Here is a 25,662-nt window from a genome sequence, read left to right as displayed (position 1 = left end):
GGTGGAACACCTGTGTCATTGCCACCATGTCAGAATACTTTACCTTGCTATAGGTTGAGCTGTGTAGTGTATGAAGGGTGCAGTAAAATAGTGTAGGAGTAAGATGAGAACTCCCAAAAGAACACCATCCGCGTAAAGTAAGGTAAACCTAGAGAGCAGAGACAGTTTTTTCAGTAGAACATCCATTGCCTCAAAGGTTTGTCTCCTACTCTCTTTTAATATATGTGCTCCAAAATCAACCAAAGTTTCTATGTCGACCCTCCCTGAATGCAAGTGATAAGTGAATTAATAGAAACTGTACATTGGTCTGGTGTAGTTATTAACTATTATTAATTACCAGTAAACCCCCGATTCTCTAAAGAATTGCAAATCCAAGAATGGCAGTTACTTTCTGTTCCCTCCGATCTTTGGAGGGATGAAAAATCATGGAGAGTGGGAAAGTTTTCATCCAATTAAATAAATATATTTGTACTAAAGCGGTTTCTTTTTGGAGCCGTAACTCCTTTGGTTCTGGTGTTTCAGAAGCACGTTGTAGGCGGCTTTGTTCATTGTTTTTATCCATGCGGTCTCATTTTTGTTTTTCTATGGGTGTGTCGTTAGCTAGAAATCGTTTGCTGACGGCAGCGGATTTGCGTGGTGAAGTGACCATGGCGGCGGATCTGGGCTTGGAGATCTACATTACTAAACGAAGGGGGCGGTGGTTGTACTGTGTACGGCTTGCTTGTGGCCTCTGGCATCTGTGCATATATACAACCTGGTGTGCACGCTTTGCCTCAAGTTTAGTTTACAGGTCGTGTTGTGTTGTTTGGGCGCCACCTACTGACTCTGGGAAGCCGCTGGGTTTGACTCAGGGGAGCTGAGGCGCAGTGCGGTTGCGCTTTTGGTGCTTCTTCCTTGCATATATACAAACATCACTAAATGAAGGTTGTATATGTGGTGGTGTTCGCGTTTGAGCGGTGGTTGTATTGTGACGTGAAGTTTAGTTTACAGGTTGTGTTGTTTTGTTTGGGCGCCAGCTACTGACTTTGGAAAGCCGCTGGGTTTGACTCTGGGGCACTGAGGCGCAGTGCGCGTGCGCTGTCGGTGCTTCTGGCCTCTGCAATCCTTGCATATATAGAAACATTATTAAATGAAGTTTGTATATGCGGTGGTGTGCGCGTTCGCGTTCGGGCGGAGGTTGTATTGCGACCTGAAGTTTAGTTTACAGGTTGTGTTGTGTTGTTTGGGCGCCACCTACTGACTCTGGGAAGCCGGTGGGTTTGACTCTGGGGCGCTGAGGCGCAGTGCGCGTGCGCCTTCGATGCGTCTGGCATCCGTGCATATATACAACCTTCCTTTAGTAATATAGATTACTAACAACATTACTAACAACACTATTGCTAGTTCCTCTTATGTTCTTTCACATTTTAAGATTTGTTTTTCTTCTTCTTTTGTGCCTTTTCTCTTTTAATATAACAAATAGTATCTCTATGAATAAAGTTTCTGACTCAACAGATAATGTGGAAATAGACATAGAATGATGGAAACATCTGAAGAGCTGCTTTACTTGCATTTTATCAAATACAACTTGAGATTGAAGAGAGTTTTGTGCTGCTCAGTGGGACTTGTTAGAGAGCAGGGATGCTGAATTGCTTTGTTTTCTGAGGCGGGATAGCAATAAGGTGAGGAATGGGTTGGGATGAGTGCAGAAGGTGGGTAGAATTATTATGTTGTTTATCTAATTCAGCTAATTAAATTAAGAGTTTCTTAGCAACTTGATTCTGCATTTTAAATTATTTAAACAGCAGCACTAAGCAGGAAAAAATGTGACTTGTGACGGAAAGTCAAAGCTAAGAGTGATAAAAAATATTTATATTATTAAAAACATGAGCAGCAGAGGCAAAATACTAGATAGCTGTGACTGTTTGTTAAATCTCATTAGTTGTAATGTCAAGTGCCTAAACTGCCAAAATATATACCGTTTTGTTGGTTTATTTTGATAACTTTCAACTATTGTTTCAAACTTGTTTCAAAATTTACTTAAAAGACAAATGATTTGACCTAACGTGCTTTCTTCTTTCTCTGTTAAGAAAACATTGTTTTTTCTCTTTCACACCACATAGGTGTTCTTGAATTGGTTAGCTCTTCGTTTGTAACAGTCCTCTACCCTCTGTCACATCTTGCAATTAGGATGCCAATGTTATTTGGGATAGTTCAGATAGTTCAATGAATACATAGTGACTCCATCTGCTATTGGTAGACAAAGTATTTTTTTTTTAATTTATTAACATACAAACTCCATTTTGAATGTAGAAACTAATTCACCTCTGAGATAAAAATTTGGGAAATTCTTAATAGATGTCTGATGACAAAAATGCAAGTCCGGTGTTCTCCTTTCCTCTGGTGGCTCCCCTGCTTCCTGTTTGGGCTTCTCAATAGGGGAGTCACCCTACCTGCAGCTGGCCTTCTCGCCACTGTCCTACTGTTAGGTTCACCTTGCCGATCCCTGGCTCCAGTAGGCCCCACCAAACAGTGACTTGGGATTCCAGTGATGACCAGGGCTCTCACGCTGCAGAAATCCACGTCCCAAGTCCCGACTCCCGCTGCCTTCTGCGGAGAGTCATCCACCTTCCGGTCATTCCCGCTCTATGATCACTCAGCGGGAGTGACCACTACTACTATTCCCCGGGTGTCGGCCCAGCACCCAGGCTCCCTGTTCATGTGCATGCGAGCCTGCACTCGCTTGTTCACTCTCCCGCACCGGCTTTCTCTCTCTCCACTACTTCCTGCTTTCTCCTGCAACCTCCGTTCGTTTCTCTCCTTTTTCTTTTTTCCTTCTAGCCGCCTCGTGCTTCTATTTATTAAGAGGGCATGGCAGCTGTGGCAAATCAGCAGCCCCAGGAACAATCACGGATGCGGACGGTCTCTCACCTGTGCACTTAGGTGAGAAATGCCCACATCGCGAATCGCCCTGAGAACTGCTTCACAACCACCACACCCCCTCACCAAGCTGCGAGTGTGGTGATTATTTATTTTAAAACTGGCCTTAGAATGGGAGCTGTGGACCGGCAACACCACATTCCACCCCCCATAAGCCTCCAGTTGCATGGGAAGGCTCCACGCAACTGCCAACCCTGTGCAACTGGGGCCCAGGTCCACAGCTCGGCCACACTACCACTACACTGCACTAAACTAAATAAAAGCACTAAAACAAAGCCCACAATAAAACCAACCCAAGCCCCCTTCATAAAAACAGGACATTAAAAGAATAAAAACTTCTAAAAGACAAATAAAACAATCGATAAATAAATGTCCATAAAAAGCTCCGTCCATTAAAATGTCCTCCTCCGGCTTGGGTCCATGGGTTGTTTAAAATCTGGCACCAATCCTGCTTGCTGCTCAGTCTCCTCTTCTGTCCCCACTGCTAGCTCATCCCACCAATGCCACCAAATGTGACGATGACGGGTTCAAGGGCTCCCGGACAGAAGATGGGAGCATACACGAACCCGCATCGTCACAGACCTTTATATTATCACACTAACAACATCATGTGCTGTGAACTAAGTAGGCCTCACTGCTCGTAACCTATCTCAAAATCAAAAGGCAGGCTTACAACCTGCAGAGGCCTAAAATGGAGCAAAATCTTTTAACGCTTTGAATGATAGGTATGAGTTAAGTCGTATCTCATTGAGCCTGTGAGAACACAATATTTAAGAGAACTTGTATGCCAGGATATAGCTGCTATAGAGGCAGCCAGCTTGCTGGCAAGCTTTGCTGCAGAGTCTTAGTTACCTGCTATAGTACTGCCATCCAGTGGGCACCCATTGATTTTTTTTTGGTTGCAACAGCTTGTGGAAAATAGTGCAATGAATAGACAGTTCATAGTTATGTCATTGATTGTAAAGCAGTTAGATTTGTTGTAAGATGAATATTTTGATGATAATGACAGTGATTGAAATAGTGACAATCAATTGAAAGACGTGGAGACTCTAGGCTCTGGTGCTGATGCGGATTGCTGCCCTGGAGACGTTTCTTCATCATAAGGTGTCCGACTTGTCACGACTGTCAGGACAGCAATACATGGACATTCTGCCACCCACTGAGCACAAACAGTCACCAACTGCCAAATGTGCTGTGTGCAACAAGTGTGGACAGTGCTAAGAAGTATGTTATATTTGTGGCACATGTTCTAAGCCTGCGCTTTGCAAGGTGCCATATTTCAAGGACTCTCATTCAAATGGAGACTTTTAGTCGAGTTTCTGGTCAAAATACTAACTAACATTTTCAACTGATAATAGAACTATTGTTTTCTGATGCATTTCTTTACACTTTTTACAAGTTTTGATAGAACTCATTATTTATTATGTACTCATAGACCTATACTGCAGTATCCTGGTAATAAATGGTTCACAAAAAAAGAGGAGAGGAATACTGTAAAACCTCTAGTTCAAATGCAAACAAAACAATGTTTCATTATACCGCATTTACACATTTATTTGAAATAACACAAAAAGGATACCAAAATAATGCTGAACCTAAAGCAAAGAGATTCAAAACCAGAACATTACTTTATAGCTTTGGCAAAGGTCAAAAGCTAGGAAATCCAATCATCAAAAATTAGCATACAAGGAGAACAGGAAACTCATAGCTACAGCGTAATGTGGGAGGCAGATGGCTCTTTATTCTTCATGCACACAGATAAGGGAATGCCCTTCTTCACATAACATGCTGCAATCTTCTTTCAGATCATCAACTTGTTTGTTGCTGTTATCATGGACAATTTTGACTACCTGACACGGGATTGGTCCATTCTTGGCCCACATCATCTGGATGAGTTTAAAAGAATATGGTCTGAGTACGATCCTGAGGCAAAGTAAGTAGGCAGATGGATAATAAGAAAGTTAGATGTACATGTTTGGTGTGGTTCTGAGTGAGACACAGAGTTATGTGATGCATCATTAGGGGCACTTTTGGAATGAATGCTGGTTATCACATGCAAGTTTATATAATTGATTATTTGGGAGTTTAATGTTGTCCCCATTCTCACTGAAGTAAATTATGACCAGCCCTGATTTATTTTCATTTTTCGCAGGGGCAGAATAAAACATCTGGATGTGGTGACGCTACTCAGACGCATTCAACCACCACTGGGGTTTGGCAAGTTGTGTCCACACAGAGTTGCCTGCAAGGTGAGAGTCGGCCTAGAATGGTGTTGAATAGACTGTAGAGCAAAAATAAAGCATGAAGATTATAATGTATTATATATAGCTTTGGCCCATGGTAGCTCCACACATCACTATTTAGATCAAATTGTTAAATCTTAAAAAAAATGTGTATTGGCGAATATAGGCTTTAATCAGAATGAAATGTTCAAGGAAGCTTCTGATCTGACTTGTGGGAAAGTGCCTCCTCTACACTAGACTGGGGACTCTTTGCACACTTCTGGTCCTGTAGGTTTTGTGGAAATCATTGAGAGACGTTCCACTGTATTTAAGGACTTGAGGGTCGTTTGCAGTTCACATAGTTAATGGTTTTTATATGGAGACATTTGAAAGGAGGTTCAGCAAAAAGGTTTGTGGGGATATTGCACAGTATACAATGTGCTTTCTGAGATTATGTAAATATAAAGTCTGTACCAAAAGTTATAAGCATATACTAATTCTGAGATTTACTAATGATATGAATAAAAAATGACTCAATATATGTACCTTTTGTTCACTTGTCTACACAATAATTTTTGCAACTTGAGCATTTTTTTTGCCTTTCTAGAAGTATGAAGATCACTTGGTTTTTGGCTGGCACTATATCTCTGGTTGTTACATGCCAATTCTCTCTAATGAGCTCATAGAGTTCTTCCTTATTGCTGTTACTAGCAGAAGTCAGTACTTTGGCACTATGGGACTAATCAGCGAGATCTGTATTTCCCATCTTTAATGTCAGTCAGTCAGTCATTTTCCAACCCGCTGTATCCTAACACAGGGTCACGGGGGTCTTCTGGAGCCAATCCCAGCCAACACAGGGCGCAAGGCAGGAACAAATCCCGGGCAAGTGCATTATGTATTTGACACTGCCAGCATCAATGCAAAAGATGTATCTGCACTTTATCAGCAAAAGTTTTCTTCATCACAAGAAATTCATTTGTTGCACAATACGAAATTGACACGTCCTTCTCATCATTTTCTAGCACTCTACTGCAAACATGGGGCCGAGGCAGGTGACAGCATTTATGTGTGAGACCAGACATGGAATGAATAATTGTGGTATTAACGTTAACAACATGTATTTCTATAGCACGCTTTCATACAAACAAGTTGTTAAAGAAGTAGTTACATGCAAAGATAAACAAATGCAATTTGATAAAAATAATAATGAAATACAAAAATACACAATTCACTCTTACATAAGATAGATATGCAATTAATAGAAATCGAGTCCTTAAATATAGAATTGAGTTTATTAAGTCTCTAAATGACAATCTGATGAAGAGGTTGGTTGGCCAGTGTGGGCAGAAAAATGAAAAATACTCCAGTTAAGCTGGTGGAAAAAAAATGTAGGGGTTTCAGGTTAAAAGACTAACAGTGCAACATTCTGTCTAACAGATATATATATTACAATATAGTGTAGCAATACTCAGAAATTGTGTTGTGATCCCTGTACTTGTCAAAGGGTCAGGATATTGTAGGCCAGAGTGAAAATACAGAAATGTGCTGCAGTAAATACTTCTAATTACTCGGGTGTGCATTTTCTGTCCTATTACAGAGACTCGTAGCCATGAACATGCCTCTGAATAGTGATGGCACTGTGATGTTCAACGCAACACTGTTCGCCCTCGTTCGTACCGCACTGAAGATCAAAACTGAAGGTAAGTTACAATGACATGTCTGTCACACTTCTTTTTAGCATGGGAGTCCTGAGGTAGTTTGAGGTGGTTCAGTGTTTCCTTGCACCTCATTATGTGCTGCTCGTCACCACACAATTTAATGGAGCTTTATACATTTATTTAGCCAATTACTTTTCTCAAAGAGAATGATAAACCATCAGTATAAGTTCGGTGTGTTGGAGTGTTTGCCAAGAAAGTACAAAATTAAAAGTGAATAGAAAACAAGGTTTTTGGTTAAAGTCCTAGTCTTACTATAGTATTACAGTTAGTTACTGGACTTGAAGCAAAATGAGCTTCTTAATAAAATATTATATATTTGACATTTGATAGGGTCATAACAACATCTAGAAACCAAAGGGGCGTCCGGATAAGTTGCCCCCCACATTTCGCCACCACTATATTTTGCCCCGGTATTTATGTACATATCTATAATTGCAATTAAAAATTTAATAAACCTTACCCAACATTGAAAATAAAAAATGTTCATTCAGGTAGTGTTCTTATACGACTCACAGATCAATGTGTTCCACTGAAAATAGTATGCGTGATTGCCTCCATAAAAGGTGAGTATCGTACTTAAAATTTAATCTGTGTTATTTGATATAGTATTGTACGATTGTACTGGATTTTGCACGTTTTTTTTGCCAGCACTACGGCCGTTTCAAGACGTGGGTTTACGGTTTTCACCGCCTGATTATCGGTGGTGCGTGGCCGTGTTTGCTACAAAAATGTTTAAATTAGGAAAGTCAGGTTTGAACGCTGAGAACGATTATTCACTTTATTTTTTCTAGAAACTTCCAACACTCAAAACGTCTGGGTGTGGGTATTAGAAGTTACTGGAGTGGGGGAGAAATATCATGGAGGCAAAATGTAGTGGGAGCGAAATGTGAGAGGCAAAATATCCGTAAACCCTAGAAAGGATGTTGATTCAAATTAAAAAGTTAGGGATCCGGAAACCTTGCTCCCATCTTTGTCTGTAGAGTCGAACCTTATGAAGGTTTGACTGAAATAAATGAAATGCAGTCCTCTAACTGAAATACTGATATACAAAGCAGCATCTGACATTATTAGCTGAATCAGTTTCTTTTCCACTGCTCTCCAATTTACTGTTTGAAGTTTGTTGTGCAGATTATTATGTGGATCAACACTTTAACCTGTACAAACATGGCCGTATATCCATCCATCATCCAACCCGCAATATCCTAACTACAGGGTCACAGGGGTCTGCTGGAGCCAATCCCAGCCAACACAGGGCGCAAGGCAGGAAACAAACCCTGGGCAGGGCTCCAGCCCACCGCAGGGCACACACATACACACACACACACTCAGACACACACACACACAAGGGTCAATTTCGGATCGCCAATGCACCTAACCTGCATGTCTTTGGACTGTGGGAGGAAACCAGAGGAAACCCATACAGACATGGGGAGACCATGCAAACTCTACACAGGGAGGACCCGGGAAGCGAACCCAGGTCTCCTAACTACGAGGCAGCAGCGCCACCATGCCACCCCTATGGCCGTATATATAATCTCATATTCATCTCAATATTCAGGCATATTTCCTCAGAATGCTGAAACATAACACAAATGCATAATGTATATGTATAATATATCAACAATACACACACTCGTTGAGAAGCCATACAATTAGGCGAAAAGGGCACTTTGTCACCGGAAATCCGAGAAATTGTGGGACTGAAGCATCTAGTTTACTGGTATGCAGACTGTGGTGATTTTGTCAAATGATTGATATGAATATAAAATGAATTAGGATATAAGCAGTGGTGGTTTGTAATGCAGGGCACTGGGGGCTCTGCACCACCCCCAAATATTTTGAAACTCTACTTAAATTATGTGAAATAATCATGAAATAAAAACTGTGTGAATACCTAGATAGATAGAATTCTTTATTGTCATTATGCACACATATAACGAAATTTTTGTTGGTAGGACTCGGCTTCAAGGTAGAAAATACACAATACACTATAAATAATAAAATAAACATAATATGTATAAAATACAGCAGCAACAAAACATCATCAAGTCCAGACTTTTCCTGAGGTAGTACGCCTGCAGAGACCAGTGATCTGTGTGTGTGGATCTGCAGGGGAGGAATATGAGTGTGTGTGTTTGATTGTGAGGGAAAGTGCGTGTGCATGTCTACAGGGAGGCAGGTTAGGGGTAGATGTAGATGTATGTGTGGGTATCAGCAGGGGCAGATAGACTTCACAGCTCTGGGGAAAAAGCTGTCTTTCAGTCTGCTGGTACGTGTTTTTATGTTTCTGTACCACTTTCCAGAAGGCAGTGGTACAAACAGTCCTTTTCCCGGATGGGTGAGATTCACAGCTATACATTTGGCTCTCTTCTGCACCCTTCCAGCATATACAGAGTCCAGGTCTAGGACAGGACTTCTCATGATACCCTGTGCTGTTCTCACCACCCGTGCCAAGTCCTTCCTGTCCTGTGCTGTGCAGCTGCCGTACCACACTCTCCTACTGTGACAGAGAATGCTTTCTATAGCGGATCTGTAGAAGTTTGTGAGCAGCCGAGAGGAGAATCCAGCACGTCTCATTTTCCTGAGGAAGAAGAGTCTTTGTTGGGCCTTCTTTACCAGGTGAGACCAGGTCAGATCCGATTTGATGTGGATACCCAATAACTTGATATTGTCCACACACATTACAGCCTCCTCGTTTATGAATATAGGAGCATGTTCTGTTCTTCTGGACCTCCTATAGTCCACAATGATCTCTTTGGTCTTGCTGGTGTTCAAGATGAGGTTGTTGGCTGAGCACCATAGTGTTGTATCTCCTCTCTGTAGTGAGTCTCATCACTGTCTGAAATGAGACCCACCACGGTCGTATCATCTGCAAACTTCACAACCATATTTGTGGTATGGATGGCAGAGCAATCGTGCGTAAATAATGTGAAGAGTGCTGGGCTGAGCACACAACCCTGCGGCGTGCCTGTATTTCCAGAGTGAAGGATGCCAGCCAAATGAGAGTCTATGTCAGTCCTTGATTTTTTGGCAAGCAGGTGACCTGAGGATGCCCTTTAATTGGTTGCTTTCAGATTTTTTCAGGGATGTAGCTCTGCATGCCCCAGACACACCAACATTTATTGGCAGCGAATTAGTATTGTTTTTTTTTTTTTTAATCTACGTGATTGGACAATCGTCGGCGCACTATTTCATGTTTATGTCCAGGTTCATTGTTCACACCCGCTTTTAACGTTATGTAACTACAGATGAGTGAGAGCAAATGTAGAGATGGGCAATTTAAATAAGAACTTCACAAATCAAAGAAAGTTAGGTTATTTCTTTAATGAAACACCACTTCATAAATCATTCACTTAAAGATAAAAAGAAGATAAAGAAGCTTGGACCGGACAGGTTTGACTTAAGAATTCAACAGTAGGTAAGTGATCACGGACGAGCGTACGCAGAGACTTTTTCAGCTCCTGTTATCATAAACAGAGTTGGCTAACTGCGTGTGGTGTAAGTAATGCCTTTTTTTGCTTTCCATGTTTGCGGTTTCAAAGTGTTGGTACAGAAGCGTTGTGGACAACGACTGGGGTACAAGACCTAAAATATCTTTCTGAAAATTGCAAGTGGTATAAAAGCAGCCACAGTCATCTAGACAATAGCATGAGGCTAAATATTTCTGGCAGGCTTAGTATTCTTGAACAGCTTGATGAAGGCTACAGAACTGGCATTAGAAGGCACAATGAAGAGCATTTAAATTGGATTTGCGTGGCCATGATGAGAGCGAGAGCTCCAATAAGGCCGAAGTGATCGCTTCTCTAAACCACGTATTTAAAAGGTTGAGTACGCTGTGGTGCTTAAAACTAGAATGTAACAACAGTTGCCTTGAAAACAAAAGGCCTTCTTTTATTAGACATTCTACAGCTCTTGCAACTATAAGTATTCACAGTACCCACAATGTGTAATCACAGAAGCAACTCAATGCTGTGCTAAGTAATGTTATGTATTTCATAAAATAGGGAATACATTTTAATAAATACAGACAAGCAAAACTATTTGCATACAACCTGACTTTAGATTTGAGATGTTGTGATTCAGACTCCGTCTGTGTGTGTTTTATTCCCTTGTGCTTTAGTAATAGGCCTACTGTTTGTTAAGGTCATACCGGATTAAGAAGGTTGAACTGAGCGAGAGCACAAGAAAGAGAAAAACATTCACTTAACAGTGTTGTTCACCATAGGCTATTATTGGTGTCTATTGTTTGGGTGCTATCATGCCAGTTACATTTTTTTTTGTTTGTTGTGTTTTTTGCATCATCGTAGGGCCATACGTTTAGTTTTCTTTTTATAATAGTCAAGAAGGAAAGATGTTTATTTTTAATGGCTTGGTCTTTGAATTTGTGTGCATGTATTTATGTTTATTACTGAGCAGGGTTTTATTAGAGGATCCTCCTCGTTTAGCTGCTGATGGTCAAGTTCTATAAACCATCTTATCTGGGTGAAATTTCATATGCCCACCCACCAACAAATTTCTGGCTGCTCTACTACTAATTAGTAACCCATCCTATCTTGAGCCCAATGCTGCTGTGATAGGCTCTGTCCCTGGTGACCAGAGCTACAGTAAGTTGGTTTGATAATTAATGGATGACTCATTTTATTGCATGTTTTTTGAACAACAGTGCAAATGAAAGATGCAGTTCAGCTGCCTACAAATGCTGTTTGGCTGAAAATCATTAATGATCCAGTAATAAAACGGGATCGTTGATTAAAACGATATGTTTAGCAATTTATCACAAAAGTGTCATATACCGTATATACTTGTGCATAAGTTCTCCCGTGGATAGGTTGGGACTTGCTTTTACAGTATAATTTCTGGTATTTTAAAATGTTGGTCATATAAGTCGAATGTGGAAAACTCACGCTATTGGTACAAGGGATTATGATATGCTAACGCCCGCCTGAGAGAGTAACCACGGAACACACTGCCTTTTTTTTTTCCAATGTGGGTGTGGCAATGCGCTGTATCAGCGTGTGCTCCTAACCTCTCTCTTTCTATTGTGCCTACGTGACCACACAGTAATACCCAAACTATTCTGAAGCAATGTTTTCACTGTTTTGTGTTTTTTGTATCTCACACCCTCATACACTTTTATCGTAAGAGCATCCCTTATCTACGATGGAACGTTCGATCAGAAGAAAATATGAAGCTGGTTTTAAATTAAACGTCGTTGAAGTAGTGAAAGAAATTTGTAATTGCACTGGCTGCAACAAAATTCGATGTGTCTGAGAAACTGATGTGAGATTGGAATAGGCAAGAAGATGTAAAAAAAAAAAAAAAAAAAAAAAATTAAGTGTCATATTTTTGAACGGGCGTATAAGTCGGGGTCTGATTTTATGCGATTTTTCGGGTTTCAAGACCCGACTTATACGTGAGTATATACGGTAGTTGAAATGGTGTGTAAGTGTGCATAGCCAAGATGTAAAAACACAATAAAAAGGGTTGCATGGTATACTGGTACTGGAAATGTACTGAAACAACCAAATTTTAAAACAGTATGGTACGACACAGGACATCAGCTTTCCTCCTAACATTGATAACCTTCACTCACTTCAATACTCACGCATGATAAAGATCAATCAAAAAGACCGTGAAACACCTTCAAACTCCTCCGCGAAGATGGCCTTAATGAACGTTCGGTCCATAGCCAACAAATCTTTTGTTTTAAATGACTTTTTTACGTCTCACAACTTGAACTTTCTATTTATGTCAGAGACTTGGTTAAGTGCTGGTGACTCAATTTCTGTCCATGATCTCTCTCCTCCTGATTGTACCTTTTTTAGCTCACCTAGAATTGCTGGTCGAGGGGGTGGGCTTGCAACGTTTTTCAAAGTCGTTTTAAATGTAGAATTTTGACTGTACAGTAATCCCTCCTCCATCGCGGGGGTTGCGTTCCAGAGCCACCCGCGAAATAAGAAAATCCGCGAAGTAGAAACCATATGTTTATATGGTTATTTTAATATTGTCATGCTTGGGTCACAGATTTGCGCAGAAACACAGGAGGTTGTAGAGAGACAGGAACGTTATTCAAACACTGCAAACAAACATTTGTCTCTTTTTCAGAAGTTTAAACTGTGCTCCATGACAAGACAGAGATGACAGTTCTGTCTCACAATTAAAAGAATGCAAACATATCTTCCTCTTCAAAGGAGTGCGTGTCAGGAGCACAGAATGTCACATAGATAGAGAAAACAATCTCTAGCAAACAAATCAATAGAGCTGTTTGCTTTTAAGTATGCGAAGCACCGCGGCACAAAGCTGTTGAAGGCGGCAGCTCACACCCCCTCCGTCAGGAGCAGACTAAGAGAGAGAGAGAGAGAGAGAGACAGAGTTTGTTTTTCAGTCAAAAATCAATACGTGCCCTTCGAGCTTTTAAGTATGCGAAGCACCGTGCAGCATGTCGTTTCAGGAAGCAGCTGCACAAAAGATAGCAACGTGAAGATAATCTTTCAGCATTTTTAGACAAGCATCCGTATCGTCTAGGTGTGCGAACAGACCCCCTGCTCAATCCCCATACGTCAGGATCAGAGAAAGTCAGCGCAAGAGAAAAGTAAGCAATCTAGCTTCTCAGCCATCTGCCAATAGCGTCCCTTGTATGAAATCAACTGGGCAAACCAACTGAGGAAGCATGTACCAGAAATTAAAAGACCCATTGTCCGCAGAAATCCGCGAACTAGCAAAAAATCCGCGATATATATTTAAATATGCTTACATATAAAATCCGCGATGGAGTGAAGCCGCGAAAGGCGAAGCGCGATATAGCGAGGGATCACTGTAGACAATTTCTCCAGTTTTGAGGCTCAGCTGTTTAAAATTGATTTTACAAATCCTGTATTGTGTGCACTGGTTTATAGACCGCCTGGATATAATAAGGATTTTGTCCTGGAGTTCTCAGAGTTCTTATCTTACATGGTGTCACGCGCTGATAGAATGCTGATTCTGGGAGATTTTAACTTTCATGTTTGTTGTCCAACAAACCAAAACAAAAGGTTAAAGATTTTTTTTAAGTCTTGTGGATTCTTTTAATTTCACTCAAGTGGTGTCAAGTCCCACACATCAGGGAGGACATACATTGGACTTAGTTCTAACACTTGGCCTTCCTGCAAATAACCTGGAGATCTCTGATGTCTGCATTTCTGACCATTTTGTGGTTGTTTTTGAAATTAAGTTTTTGTGTCCGCCCATCAATTTCACTAAACCACAGCACTTTTTGCGCTGTATAAATGCTGACAAAGCACAGAAACTCTGTGATATTTTTTCTGACAGTCATTTACCCTTGGTGTCTGTGTGTCAGAATATTACTGATATAGTTAAGCTTCTCAATCTCACTTGTACGGCTCCTCTGGATCTGGTCGCACCCTTAAAGTTAAGGAGAGCCAAGGAAAAGCCAGTGTTCAGCCCTGCCTAAATGAGGCCACTCGAGCGCTCTAAACAGGAATGCAGGTTGGCTGAACGTAGGTGGAAAAAGGACAAACTGCAGGTCTCTTATGAAATTCTTAGAACTCGCTGGAAGTCCTATCAAGAGGCTGTGAGATCAGCAAAATCACATTTTTTATTGTGTTTAATTACGAATGCTGCCTCGAGACCTAGGGTGCTGTTTAGCACCATAAACACTCTCTTAAACCCACCTGTCAGTGGCTTCCCTGAGAGTACGCCTGAGACCTGTGCGCTATTTCTTAATTATTTTATAAATAAAATTCAAGCCATTCGTTCCAACATTACTCTTCCAAGTGTTGATTACTGTGGGAAGACACCAATCACTCTAAGGCCAGTGCACAGCCAGTTTACTTCCTTTCAACCTATTTCTTCTTCTCAGCTAGCTGATATAATGCTGCATATGAAACCTTCCAATTATCCACTAGATATCTTACCTGCACGCCTATTTAAAGATACTTTTAGAGCATTTAGTCCAATTGTGTTGGCTATTATTAACAACTGTCTAAAATCCAGAATAATGCCAGACAACGTTAAACATGAAATTGTTCAGCCTTTGCTGAAGAAGCCCACACTTGATCCTACAACTCTTTCAAACTATAGGCCTATTTCTAAGATGCCAGTTCTGTCCAAAATTATGGAGAAATTGGTTTCTTTGCAGTTAATTTCAAATCTGGAGGATAACAATGTATGTGATGTGTTTCAGTCAGGTTTTAAAAAACTTCGTAGTACTGAATTGGCTCTGCTGAAAGTAACAAACGATATTCTATTAACTTTGGGCTCTTCTGCAATCTTGGTCTTGCTGGATCTCAGTGCGGCATTTGACACAGTGGACCATGGAGTTCTGTTAAAATGGCTTGAGGATGAAGTAGGCATTCAAGGCTGTGCACTGAAATAGTTCGTGTCCTACCTAAAAGGCAGATCTATGTCTGTTAACATAGATGGGAATTTCTCTTAGCCAGTTCCTCTCACACAAGGTGTCCCTCAAGGTTCTATCCTGGCTCCCCTTCTATTTTCCCATTATCTGCTCCCCTTGAGGACCATCTTTTACAAACATGATGTTATGCATCATTGTTATGCTGATGATACGCAGCTGTACCTCAATGTTAGTTCTGACATCACTTCATCGGTAAAAAAGCTGTTGAAACGCTTTGAGGATATTAAATATTGGATGGCACAAAATTTCTTACAATTAAACAAAATTAAAACAGAGGTCATTATTTTTGGTCCTACCACATCTGCAGTTGAAATCGGCAGGCACTTAGGACCTTTGGCAGCAATGATTCATAATGATGTCAGAAACTGAGGTATCATCTTTGAGTCATTACTAAGTTTTGAAAAACAAATCTCCATGGTAGTAAAGTCCAGTTTTTACGAACTGAGGCAAATTTTTAAACTAAAATCCTTTCTATCACAGAAGGACTTGGAAACAGTCATTCATGCCTTTATTACATCTCGACTAGATTATTGTAATTTGTTATATGTGGGTCTGCTAAAATCTGCTCTGTGTTCAGAACGCGGCAGCTAGATTTTTGATTGGGTTGAGAAAAAAGGGATCACATTTCCCCCATTTTAGCCTCTCTCCACTGGCTACCAGTGAGGTGTCGCATTGATTTTAAAAACTTGTTGTTTGTTTTTAAAGCCTTGCATGGTCTCGCTCCAAAATATATCTGTGACCTCCTTCATCCCTATGTGCCACCAAGAGCACAGAGGTCATCTGGACGATTGCTCCTTGTAGTGCCAAGATCTCGGCTGAAGTCTAGGGGAGAGAGAGTTTTTTCAGTTGTTGCTCCTAGGCTTTGGAATGACTTGCCTCTGCACATCAAGTCTTCATCCTTGATCGAGGTTTTTAAAAGTTGGCTTAAGACCTACTTTTTTTCTTCTGTCTTTCATTGTGTATGATAGGATTGTAGTGGATGTTACAATTGGTTGTTTTATTAATCTGCTTTTGCATGATTGTTTGTATTGTGTTTATTTTAATGCTTTTTTGTACAGCACATTGGCGCAACCTCTGTTGTTTTAAATGTGCTTTTATAAATAAATAATCTAATCTAATCTAAAACCCTTTGACGTTCGCTATTGTATTTGTGGAAAAATGTTTATTTCACTGACTTCAAAAAACTCTCCCCCATATTGCACTGACATGATCTAGGAGACTGGAGTAAGGGAATGGGGTTTGGAGTTATCCTTTATTTGATTCGGAACTGTTTTAGTACCAGTACTGAGGTCCAAAAGCAGGTATCAATACCAAAGTCAAAATTTTAGTTTCGATCCAATCCTAATGTACCTACACCTTCCTTGGATCTCCCAGGCTAAAATGACTGACTGAAGTAACAACTTATGTAATGGTTGTTACCATCAAGTGTTTGATCTTACACTTTGTAATGCCAGTTAGATCCTACATCTATCAGACCACATTTTCAAGGTCTGTGAATCTCACTTAAAAGATCAATACTAGAATGTATTCTGATGAAAGTAGTCCATTGATTCTTTTGACATTGACCACTTGTGCTTTGAATACTGAAAAAAAGTTCTCTAGAACGGCATAGATAATAATGGCATAGAAACCAGTCTCCACAGCAGAAAATTGTGGTTTTGCAGTATTTAATGGCAACTACTCCCTCTTCAGCAAACACATTTGCCCTCAGTGGACATTACTTCATACTTCATACAAGGGCAAGAACAGTCTCCAGTCATCATTACTCCATACTGCATCTACCTGCTTCTGTACTATCATGCTATTCACATTTCTTCTTACACCAGTGATTTTTGACTCAAAGCGGTAAGACTCAGCAGTTCGTTAACATTACTTTTTTGTAGTCATGCATATCAAGTGACAGTTCTCCTGAAAATGCTGAGGAAAAAATCGGGACTGGTCTCCCCTAGACTTTCTCATATACATGGATATGAGGATGGATATTTGAGGAGTAAACCGCAAGACAATGATTATATTTTTATATTATGTACATTAAAGAACCATCAACAGCAAATCAAATCAATATATATAAAATCCCTATGTGCGTCCAGGTGTCCGTGTGTGGGTGTCTTCTGATGAAGTGCGCATGCGCGGGGCTCGGTGCAGTGCGCGATATTACTGTCAGAGAAAGTTAGAGGCGTTTTACGGAAATACAAACCAGTATTACTGCGAGAGGAAATTAAAGGTACACAATACAGTGACGCATATTACAGCCTCATACAAGCCAGTATTACTGTCAGAGGAGATTAAAGGCATATTACCAACGCGCACGCCTGTATTACCGCCAGAGAAAATTAAAGGTATATTACGGACGTACAAGCCAGCGGACGTACAAGACGGTATCCTTCAATAAGGGTGCGCACAAAAAGACGAGCCTCAAAAGGGCGACCTCAATTGGGCGCAACGAATAAAGGTCAGCTCAGCAAGTAAACATCAACAAAAGAAAGGCTGAAAGAAAGAAAAATACGACCAACAAAAAGCATGAGGTCAAAGTCCCTTGCCATTTAATATAGGCTGTTCCTACTAATGTTTATGCACTACTGTTCTAGCGCCCGTTATTATAACGGGCTAAATGACTAGTCAAATTAATAATATATTGAACAGTTATTATAAAAGTAATGTTGAATAAACAGGTCTTTGCAGCTGCATGAATTAAAGGTAAAGTACCACTTCCAGTTAACAGAAATAGCAAAAAAATGGATAGAAATCTACGTTTTGTACCTAATACTTGTATGCAAAATTGGGTTGACCTAAATGAAAGTGTACTCAAGTTATCGTGTTTACATACACATACACACACAGACAAAATTTCCAAAATGGTATATTTGAATACCAAAAATATCATTTATGGACTCAGGAAGGTCTAAAACGTTGCGATTCATCAAAATCTCAAAATGGAGTTTTTGGAGGATTCCAATACTTTTCCTATACTTCGTATACGAGAAAGTCAGGGAGGTCTAAAACATCGAGATTCATCAAAATCTCGACATCGAATCTTTGGACGATTACAATACTTTCCCTATACTTTGTATACGAGAAAGTAAAAACACATAAAAAGAAGAATAACCTAAGCACTAGAACTGCTTTCAAAGTAAACTTAGCTTCATATGGCTATCCATATTTCTCAGGAGGATAGAATTGTACATATTGGAGTGGAATGATGAGAAAACCCAGGTGTATTTCAAGAATGATAGATTCACAACAATGAAACATACTTTCGAAAACCCAGTGGCGTAGCTCGAGTTCGTGCTGCGCGGGGCGGGGCGATGCTTCAATTTGCCGCCCTCCAACATATCTGAATATGTTAATCTATTTAAATAGAAAATGAAAATGACATGTAGAGAAATATTTAGATATATTTTGCATAGATTTCTTCATATATAGAGAAACATCAATAATTTTTTACATATAATTATTTATAAGCATCAACTAGACAAGAATATAGTATAGACACACTGATTAGCCGTGTTCTAATTATTAGTTTAATATAATTACGCTGCGAAAACCAGAATCAGTGTGTACAAGTAATAGGTGGGGATGTTTTCTGCGCAGAGCAAGAACGCATTCGGATTGATAACGAAATGAAATTATAAATTGTAAATTAGTTGTTTATCTTCCTAGAAATTATTATCGGTGTAATGTTTATGTTTATTTTTGTTATTGCCTCATAAATTTCAACTGCCGTGTCTGATGCCGTCACAGAAAGACAGTCTCAAAATTATTTTGAAGGATTTGTGGATAAAATTCAGAGAATTTGACTTTTTTCATTCATGAGTGATATTTTTCCCGAACACTGCTGCTTACACACGAATTGTACTGAGCCTTTAGGCCAATAATGCCACCCCCAAAAATGTGCCACCCGGGGCAAACCGCCCCCTCCTAGCTACGCCATTGGGAAAACCATTTTACATGTGCACTTAATTAATATATGTAAAAATCTCATGATACCATCAAATATGGTAAATATTAAGGCTTGTGTTGCATGTTTAGACTAGTACTCTAGTGGTATATAATGTCAGCCCCTCAGGGAGGCACAGCATTTTAAAACATTTGTAAATAGTGCCTCATTAAAATCACTAAATAGTGTGTTTTTATACCAAAAGGTCCCAAACTACTTGAGCATCATGCCTGCTCATGTCATTCATTTGTACATGGATATCACAGAGAAGAATGTTTTTGTTTTGTTTTTTCATGAAAATCTTTAAACTTAAGAAATTATATTTTTCAATACATTACAAAGGTAAGTGTATGAAAGGAGGCACAGTGGCACAGTGCGGAGTATTTCTGCCATAAAGGTCCAACACCATTTGTTTGAATGTCATTCTAGTCATTGTCTGTCCCTAAGGGTGTGCAGGTTATGTTGATGGGTAACTGTAATTGCCCCCATGGGTGTGTGCTTTAGTGGGCCATGCGATAAAATGGTATATTCTGTAGATCTGAGTAAGGGGTGCATTACTCCCTATGGTGCCTGGTTAGGACTGAACAGGTTTATTATCTTAATAAAATGGTGTAAAAGATTTATGTTCTTTCCTATTTTCTTGGTTTTTTGTTTTTGTGCCGATTGTGTCAAATTGGAAAGTTTATGGAGTAGTTCTTCCTTATTTTTGTTAAATTAATTTTACTGACAAAAAAAGTAATTTTATAAAGATTGCATTCAGTTAAAGTTTGTGTTCAATCCCTGTAGGAAATCTAGAGCAAGCCAATGAGGAGCTCCGAGCTGTAATCAAGAAAATTTGGAAGAGGACTAGTATGAAGTTGCTCGACCAAGTGGTCCCTCCAGCCGGCGGTGAGTAAAAATGGATTTGAAATATTTGATCCAGGCAGGCTGAACTGAGCTCTTTGCTGACAGCAGATGTGTGTCCCCAGAGGACACAATGTGCTAAATATGTCAGTTCTAGTTTACTGGGGTCAGCTGTTATAGGAGGAAAGTGGAGGAAACTGAAATTGTGGCTGACAGTTTATTGCATTTTGTCCATTGGCTATTACTGTCTGAGTAGTGTGACAGTATGTGTTTAACATGGAAGTCAACTAAGGCAGAAAATAAAGTTCTGTACATTGTGTGCGTAGATACTTGTGTCTGCCTTCCTCTTTTAGAATAATCTCTGTCTTAGTTTGTATGTGGTTTAAAGCAGCAGTGTTGAAGGAAAAGCAAGGCGCAGAATCTCTTTGTATGTCTATGAATGAATGGAGGGTAGATTTTTTCATTGCCATAGCAGAGAAAATGCCCCAGCAAAAAATGGTCACCTCCGAAAATGTGACATGTGTCCACTCAGCTTTAGAAAGCAATAAATAAAGGGTAAATTGCTAAAATATGTTGATTCCTGACCCCAAGACATTCTGGAAGAATTTGATTCTCAGTTGTCCTGGAAGTGTCTGGATATTCTATTCAAGATTTTGAGGAGGTTGCTGGAGGATAGCAAGCCCTAGTCAGCCCAGTTCAGCATTCTGCTGCTGATATTCTCACCAGGAAAAGTGTAAAGAACATGATGGTGATGATCAGCCAAGTAGTCTTTGTTTAATAAGGCAAATAGCACCTAATTCAAAGCATATAGTGCCTTTCCTAGCAACCATAATCATTGGTTGGCTAGTTAAGTGTTCAAAATAAAGTGAGAGCTAATAGAAAGATGCTCAAGTACTTTTGTGTAGAACAAGCAAGTGTGTGTATTGTGTGTCAAGCGTATGTTGGGCAAGACTTGCTGTGAACTGCTGCTTTAAAGTCCATGTAGGGGTTGGGTCACTGTCTGTTTCTGTCTGCTGTCCTTCTGAGAGCTTGCATGGCCTCGGTGACGCTAACGCTGCATGTTCTGTTCGTACTAAATCTTGTCTTTCTTTGCTTGAGCTTTTCCGCAGCTGTTCTTCCTTTTACACTTCTCAGTCCTTCAGAATATTCTGAAGCAATTCTGTTTTAGGGTGGTGGCATGGAACTAGTGTTGCCTCTTATCAATATTTGTCCCCTGCATTGTTTTTAAAAAAAAAAAAAAATCACAGACTGCTGCTTCAGAATTATTCCACACAACCAGCTGTGCTTGCTTGCATGTTGTGAGTAGAACTTCTAGAGGGCTTTTGTCCACACCAACCTCGCTGTAGTAGAAATGCTGCACCCTTTTGGAAAACACCTCTAAAGCTTCTAGGCTTCCAACAAAACTATATTTTGGAATAACTTCCATACATTGGCAAAACCTGTCCTCTAGTTATATGCTTGCACATGTAGTTAAGTCATTGGGGAGCAAAAGATTCATTGACTCATGTGATCCCTTCAAGTATTAAAACCTGCATCCTCCCCATAAGTAAAGTCCCCAGGAGTAAGTGTATTAGTCCAGTGCTGTCACACTGGTAAGGAAATGATACACATATATAGGAATTGCACATTCTTAAGCTACATAGTCATTTACCTCAAAATATTGAGGCCTTCCTTTCCACCATTTAGGTAACTGCTAAATTCTCTAGGAACAGCTTATGTACTGTTGCTTTAGTCCTCTACGATCAATTGACGTAGCCTAAGAAACAATGCCTGTTCTTCCTTTTCATGTACAGTTTGCCTTTCTTTGGACAGAACATTTCTGTAGTTATGTCAAAGCAGCAATTGGCGTATCGTAACCTTATGGTGGGGAAAGAGTGATGATGCAGGGGCATTTTTCCTTACTATAGAAAGAGAAAAAACGAGCTGTGCAAATCAACATAAGTTAAACATCATAGCAAAAGCATTGCTGCAAATGCACAGTTTTCATTTACTTGGTACGTTGACTTACCTAATGCCTTATTTACAGTTTATATAACACATCTCTAATAATTGGTCAGACTAAGTAAATATTTATGGTTTCTCAAATGCCAAGTTCTCAGACGTTAAAATGAGCTGACAGGTTTCTTCATCATACTTCCTTGCTTGTTAAATATCTTCTTGTATAATATACTACCATGGCTGTCCGTTTGTCTGTCCAGGATTTTAAATCCCTCGTAGCTATCAAACTGTTTGACCTGAAATTTTTTACACATATACTACGTGACGTCTACTATCCGCTTTTGGGGTGATGATTGACCTCCAAGGTTATTCCTCTTTTTATTTTTATTTTATTGTAGAATCAACTCTTGGCAGCGGCCAGCAGGGTGGCAGTTCGGTGCATGCGTACGGGCGCCGTTCTCATCCCTACTGCCTTCGCCATCACTTCCCCTACCTCTTCATATCTTAAATCATTTTTGAGGCAGATTGAAGACTTAAGTGCCAGGTTAACTGAAAAATTAAAGAAAACGTACTAAGTAATTGCAACACAAACACTGACTTAATCAGTTAACGCGAAAAGATGCCGACGAAAGAAGAGAAGAAGCAGGCTGCAAGGGTGGAGAAAAGAAGAGCTGCTCAGGAAGCAGCAAGCGCATCAACCTCTGAGCAAATGAATGGTAAACGTAGAGAGAAAGAGGATAAAAACTAGGAATGTTCAAGTCAAGTGGATTCACTGGACATTATCGTGCAGTGCGCCATTACTGGTTATTAATATTATTGTTCTTCCATCCACTTTCTTAACATGCTTTAAAGCCTTGTGGAGCTGAAATCTATCTCAGGAATCCTGAACACAAGAAAGGATCTAATCTCAGAGGTCTGTCTGTGACAGGGCACACTTACGTACAAGCCTACAAAGAGTCACTCATGGAGGCCGAGGCAGAGTTGTTCGTTTTCCTGTATTGCCTTGCATTGGAAAATAAGAGGAAGCCTGAATACTGAGAGAAAACCTACACAATCAAAAGGAAAATTTGTGAGCTTCACACAAGTAAAGCTAGGGCTGAGATTTTAACCCAGATCCTAGCAACAGTAACCACTACACCACTATATTGTTATTATATGTAATATTTATCAAATACAAATGTACATTACCAATAATCACAATGAATACACTATGCTAAGGTAACCGTGACGGCATATTAACAATCTTTGGTGCTGAACGTCTAGTGCAGCAGTTGGCATCAAGACTAGATAGAAGAGTATCCTGTAGATAAGAACACAGAACGTGAGGACTAGTTTACAATTATGTTGCTTTTTTGTTTTTTTTTCTACATCTAAGTTGAGTAGAGTGGATAACAGGCGTTGCTTGATGGAGTGGTTTTCTAGCACTATGTAAAAGTCAGTAGACTACAAGCAATTGTAATGTTGAGTAGTTTGCGAACAAGAAGTCAGAGTGAGACATACTTTATGCTATGTCTGGAATGAGAAAAGAGATTGGAGGTAGCAAGGAGAAAAGATATGCAGGAAACTTAAACCATCACAAATGTGCAGAACTGAATCCTAAAATTAATAACCTCTTTACCAAAAAGTTAAACAGCCATAAAAACAACACACATAATATCAAATTCACCCAAATTTGGCATCCATGTGACCAAGTTTCAACCACTCTCTGAACACATACTCTCAGTGACCAGTATCCTCCACAACAGCTAGAATTGTTTAGGGGTAGACTCAGCAAGGGACTGGAAACATTCCACATGGAATTTAGTCCATTCTGAATAAGAAGCGTTCCTACATATTTTTTGGACCACAACATCATGCTTTAAACATCCTATTCTGCCTCATATTGAAGACACTGTTCTGTTTGTGGGGCCAGCTTGAAATGATGTGCGCTTTGTGACATATTCTATTATTTTGTTGAAAATATACATTAGCGAAAGGGTAGATTATGGCCATAAAGAGATGTACAAAGTCAGGAGCAACTCTGAGTATGCTGTGGCACTCAAACACCACTCATTTTGTATTAATACGGCCTAAAATTTGCCAAGAAAGCATCCCACACACCATTACACTGATGACACCATTCTGTACAATTGGCACAGAGCAAGATGAATTTCATATAAATTTACCATGTGTATGTCATAGCAGAAGTTGAGATTTTGCAGACATGGTTTTTAGTCATCCTGTTTTGGTGATCATGTGCTCATTATAGACTCATGGTGCTGTTTGTAGGAAACAGGAATGGAACCTGTTGTTGCTTTCTACTGTTGTCATCCAACCACTTCAAGATTCAATTAGCTTTGCCTTCAGAGACGCCTTCCTCCGACACTCGTGTAGCTTGAACTAGTCTGACCGTTTTTAACCTCTCTCTTTAATGAGATGCTTTTGCCCACATCATTGCTGCTAAGTGAATGTTTTTTTGTTTAATGCACCATTCTCTATAAACTCTAAGTGTGTGAAAATCCTATGAGCGTAGATGTTTCTGAGATGATAAAACCAGTTGGTCTGGCACCATTAATCATACCATAATCAGACGAAATTAGATCATGCATTTTTTTCATTCTAAGGTTTAGTCAAGCAAGAGCTGAATTTTTGACCATGTCTGCATGCTGTAAATACTGAGTTACAGTCACATGATTGGCTGTTTGGAGTTGATAGCTATTTGTGTTAGCAAACAGGTGGACCTAATAAAGAGATCACTTGGTTTTGTACCACTGGTTTGACTTTGTGTCTAATGAGCAGTTGCTCACAGAGTCCCGAATGAGACACATTATCTGCATTGTGAGGGAGTGTCAGTTACGGCACTACGGCCTTATGGCGCAATTCCCTGAGGGTGATCTGGCTCACAAGATCATGATTGTTGAGGACATGGGCAGCTAGACCAGGCCAAAGTGATACCCACGTAACACCTGGCTGCGGTTGACAGAGGGTCATTTCCGGAGGGTGGGATTGGACTGGTCTGCCTGGGGCGTTGCCAACCAGGATTCCAAGCTGTTTCGTCATGTGTTGGCTACGACAATGCGCTGTACCAGTGCATACTCCCCAACCTGACCTCACCTGACCCGACCTGACTTTGGTTTTGTACCATCAGCTTTTTTTTTTTTTAGCCCTGCTGCTTTCTTTTTCTTGAAACTTTCAATATCAAGAGTTTAACAAAGCCTCACATTCTTACTTTTATATTGCAACACAAAGACTGCACAGCTCAAGAGTTTTATTTTACAAAGTAAAGAAAAGAATGCTGTGTTACTGGAAAAGATTATCTGAATCTTAATACTTAAAGTACTAGCAAATTCAGATCATCCATTCATCTACCAATGAACCTTGGAGAGAAAATCAATGAAGATCTCCCACTAACGAAGTCTCACCTTCCCACTTCCTTGCATTTGTGTTGTGTGAATTTCCAATTTTGAAAGATTGCTGTTGATTTGCTACTTGGTCGTCATAAAAATGAATTAAAGATAGCTAAGAATAAAATGCAAACTCACACATGATGCATTTATCACATTTCTTGAAATCCAATTTGGCCATTAAATAAAGATAGATAGATAGATAGATAGATAGATAGATAGATAGATAGATAGATAGATAGATAGATAGATAGATAGATAGATAGATAGATAGATAGATAGATAGATA

The 25,662-nt window shown here is 39.9% G+C and overlaps 1 protein-coding gene across 1 annotated transcript in view; it reads left to right on the top strand.

The window, feature by feature from the left end:
- cacna1db (calcium channel, voltage-dependent, L type, alpha 1D subunit, b) overlaps nucleotides 1-25,662 on the top strand; it is a 325,356-nt gene that overhangs the window by 249,626 nt on the left and 50,068 nt on the right. The window contains exons 35-38 of the mRNA XM_051921058.1: nucleotides 4,725-4,852; nucleotides 5,072-5,168; nucleotides 6,739-6,841; nucleotides 19,996-20,097. Coding sequence (XP_051777018.1) covers nucleotides 4,725-4,852; nucleotides 5,072-5,168; nucleotides 6,739-6,841; nucleotides 19,996-20,097 — 430 coding nt within the window. The remainder of the gene's footprint in view (nucleotides 1-4,724; nucleotides 4,853-5,071; nucleotides 5,169-6,738; nucleotides 6,842-19,995; nucleotides 20,098-25,662) is intronic.

The sequence above is a fragment of the Erpetoichthys calabaricus genome, chromosome 18, assembly GCF_900747795.2.
Source record: "Erpetoichthys calabaricus chromosome 18, fErpCal1.3, whole genome shotgun sequence".
Classification (NCBI taxonomy): Eukaryota; Metazoa; Chordata; class Cladistia; order Polypteriformes; family Polypteridae; genus Erpetoichthys; species Erpetoichthys calabaricus.
This window is presented reverse-complemented; position numbering and strand designations above follow the sequence as displayed.